The sequence below is a fragment of the Rhodamnia argentea genome, chromosome 11 (genome assembly GCF_020921035.1).
Source record: "Rhodamnia argentea isolate NSW1041297 chromosome 11, ASM2092103v1, whole genome shotgun sequence".
Taxonomy (NCBI): Eukaryota; Viridiplantae; Streptophyta; class Magnoliopsida; order Myrtales; family Myrtaceae; genus Rhodamnia; species Rhodamnia argentea.
In genome coordinates, this window is record NC_063160.1 from 6610813 (window position 1) to 6613485 (window position 2673).

The following is a 2673-nucleotide window of genomic DNA, read 5'->3' on the forward strand; positions in this document are numbered from 1 at the left end:
AACTCTTCAAAAAGCTCGAAAGAGATACGCATTTGGGTTGGGAATTGGATTGGGAGGGATATTCATATTCTTGGGGGCTGCGCTTGGCCGGAGGATCTTAAAAAGCCAAATATCCAAAATCAAAGTAAAGTTTATGACAATAGTAGGAATAAGGATATTCTACTTCTTTGGCCCCATTTACACAAAAAAAAAAAAAAAAAGAGAAGACAAAATATTTAAAAAAAAAAAAAGGAATAAAAAAAGTTTTCCTTTTTTCTCTCCTCTAATATTGCTCTTTTTCTCCTCCTAATTTAAGAAAAAAAAAGGAAAAAAAAAGAGAAATTAAAAAGAGAAAAATTGAAGTCTTTGCCAGTCTTGGGTCTTGGCTCGTTAGACTTCTCTTGGGTCAACGAAGATGGAAAGCCCGGGCGGTGACTTGGTCCAGTCACCCACCGCCCCGTCGCTGTAGTCCTCCCCGAGCCTCTTGACGCACCACAAGTCCTCGCACGACAGCCTCTTCCAGTGCGGGACCGCCAACGCCAGCGGCTCCCGCCTCGCCACCTCCGTCGCCACCACCGCGCAGCCGTGCTCCTTCGCCAGGTTGTGCGCGTGCCCGCACAGCGCCCTCACCATCTCCCCCGCGCCCGGCCCCTCCCCGCCCAGCCCGTACAGGAAGTGGGCCCCGAACGGCCTGAACAGCTCCGGGAACGACGGCAGCCCCAGCCACGGCAGCGCCCCGTCCACCGCCCGCGACGCCCTCGCGAGCGCCCGCTTCGCCGTCGGCACGCCCCGCAGCTCCAGCTTGTACACTTCCTGCAGGTTCCACACGCTCACCACCGCCCACGACTCCGGCGGGTCCGCCAGGAACTCCGCTGCCCCGCCCCAAGGCCGGTCGCCGTCGCTGCCGCTGGGGACGGCGAGGAAGGTTCCGAGGCTGAGCTTGTTGTTGAGGACCGCGTCGATGTCGCGTGGGAAGAACTCGGACGTGGAGAAGCGGAGTCGGTAGACGAGCTCGGCTTCGCTGGGGCAGAGCTTTAGGATGGCGGCCCGACCGGGGAGGCGGAGGCGGTGAGCGAAGACGGGGTTGACGAGGATGGAGGGGGTGCGGAACTTGGAGTAGCCGCATTTGGAGGTGAAGAGGTTGACGGAGGGGAGGTTGTCGTTCTCGGTGGCCATGTAGCAGTACTCGCCGCCGCTCTCCCTCACCCACTCCTCCATTCTCTCGACCAGCTTCGACGCTATTCCCATCCTCCTGTAAATCACACATTACCCAAAAAGATATTAACTTCTCCTAAGTAGATGGGGGCGAGAGAATGCGTATATCTTCTTCATATTCGAGAGAGAGAAAGCGAGATATATTTTGGTAAAGATCATCATGCACCGAGTGTACGGCTGCAGATATTTAAATCGACAGAGAGGAGTTTTTTTTTTTCCTTTTTTTGTACCTGTGAGGAAGAGGGACACGGAGGCCCAATATGTAGCCGACCTTGGTGTACACTGGGACTTGCTTGGTGGGAATACAGGTGTCGACCGAAGCGAAGGCGGCGGCGGCGGCCCCGGCAGTATTGTTGGTGGCGTTTTTGGTATTTCTGGAGAGCCTCTTGCCGCATGTAACGGTCTTGATGCAACCCCTGATCATCCCCACTATCTCTTTTTCCTCACCCATCTCCGCCACCTAATCCAAGAAAAGAAGAGAGAGAGAGACCCAGATGAAAATCCCACGACCCCCCCATGAGATTATATCATCCACAGGCACATTCAAAACAAACACAACTCACGTAACGTCCACACACGTAACAGAGAGAGAAAGAGAGAGAGAGAGTATACCAGCATGAGGAAGGCAGGACAGTTCCGGACCCTGCAAATCGGGTCACCCATGTGGTCGGTGTAGAGGGAGAGCTCCCCACTGGGCCCGACCTCGCATTCCCTCTCCACGGCGTCCACCTTCGCACGGTCCTTTTCTGGGTCGTACTGTCTTACTACCACCGTCGCCATCCCAATCAATGCGCCTCTCTCTCTCTGTCTCTCTCTGTCTCTCTCTCTTCTTGAGCACTGAAGTTGGGCCGTCACTCACTGGGTGGTGTGGACGGATGGACAAAGAGGAGGGTGGGTGCGCTCGCGTTTAAATAGGCGGAGGGAGAGCGAAGAGAGAGAGGTACTCGAAGGGAAGATAGGCAGTGTAACGTGTGTTGTAAGCAAAGAAACGAAAGGGGAGATTAAAAATGGCCTCCTACTGCTCACACTTCGAAACTAGAGAGAGAGAGAGAGAGAGAGAGAGAAAACAGGGTCACAACCATGACGATGACGATTCGAGTCGTCGGCTGATCAGATGAAACAGAGCAAATAAAGAAAAAGGAAAAGAAAAAGGAAAAAGAAAAGAGAGATGTTGGAGCAGCTGCTGCTGCTGCTGCTGCTGCTTCTTCTTCTTCTTTCTGCTGGGTCAGGGTGTGTGTACTCATCAGAAAGGTACGATCCCCTGCTCCAATGGCGCCTCTTTAAATACCTGATTTCTCTCTCTCTCTCTCTCTCTGTGTCCTCTTTGTCTTTTACCAATTTCTGTCTTTTTCAACAATCAAATGACCCTCGATGAGTAATTGGCACTTCGTTTCAAAAGATTTAATGTGGGAAAAATTGATAGGGGGGAGGGCGAGGAACTTAATGAATCATAATCATCATCACCAAGAAAAAGAGCAA

General features: G+C 52.5%; 1 protein-coding gene across 1 annotated transcript; it reads right to left on the reverse strand.

Moving 5' to 3' along the window:
- Positions 1-202: 202 nt before the first annotated feature.
- LOC125312807 (probable N-acetyltransferase HLS1) lies at positions 203-2464 on the reverse strand. Its single transcript, XM_048272389.1, has 3 exons — positions 1807-2464; positions 1425-1654; positions 203-1231 (listed from the first exon to the last, which is right to left on the reverse strand). The coding sequence occupies exons 1-3, from the start codon at positions 1972-1974 to the stop codon at positions 370-372; spliced, it is 1260 nt and encodes a 419-aa protein (XP_048128346.1). The 5' UTR covers positions 1975-2464; the 3' UTR covers positions 203-369.
- Positions 2465-2673: the final 209 nt, after the last annotated feature.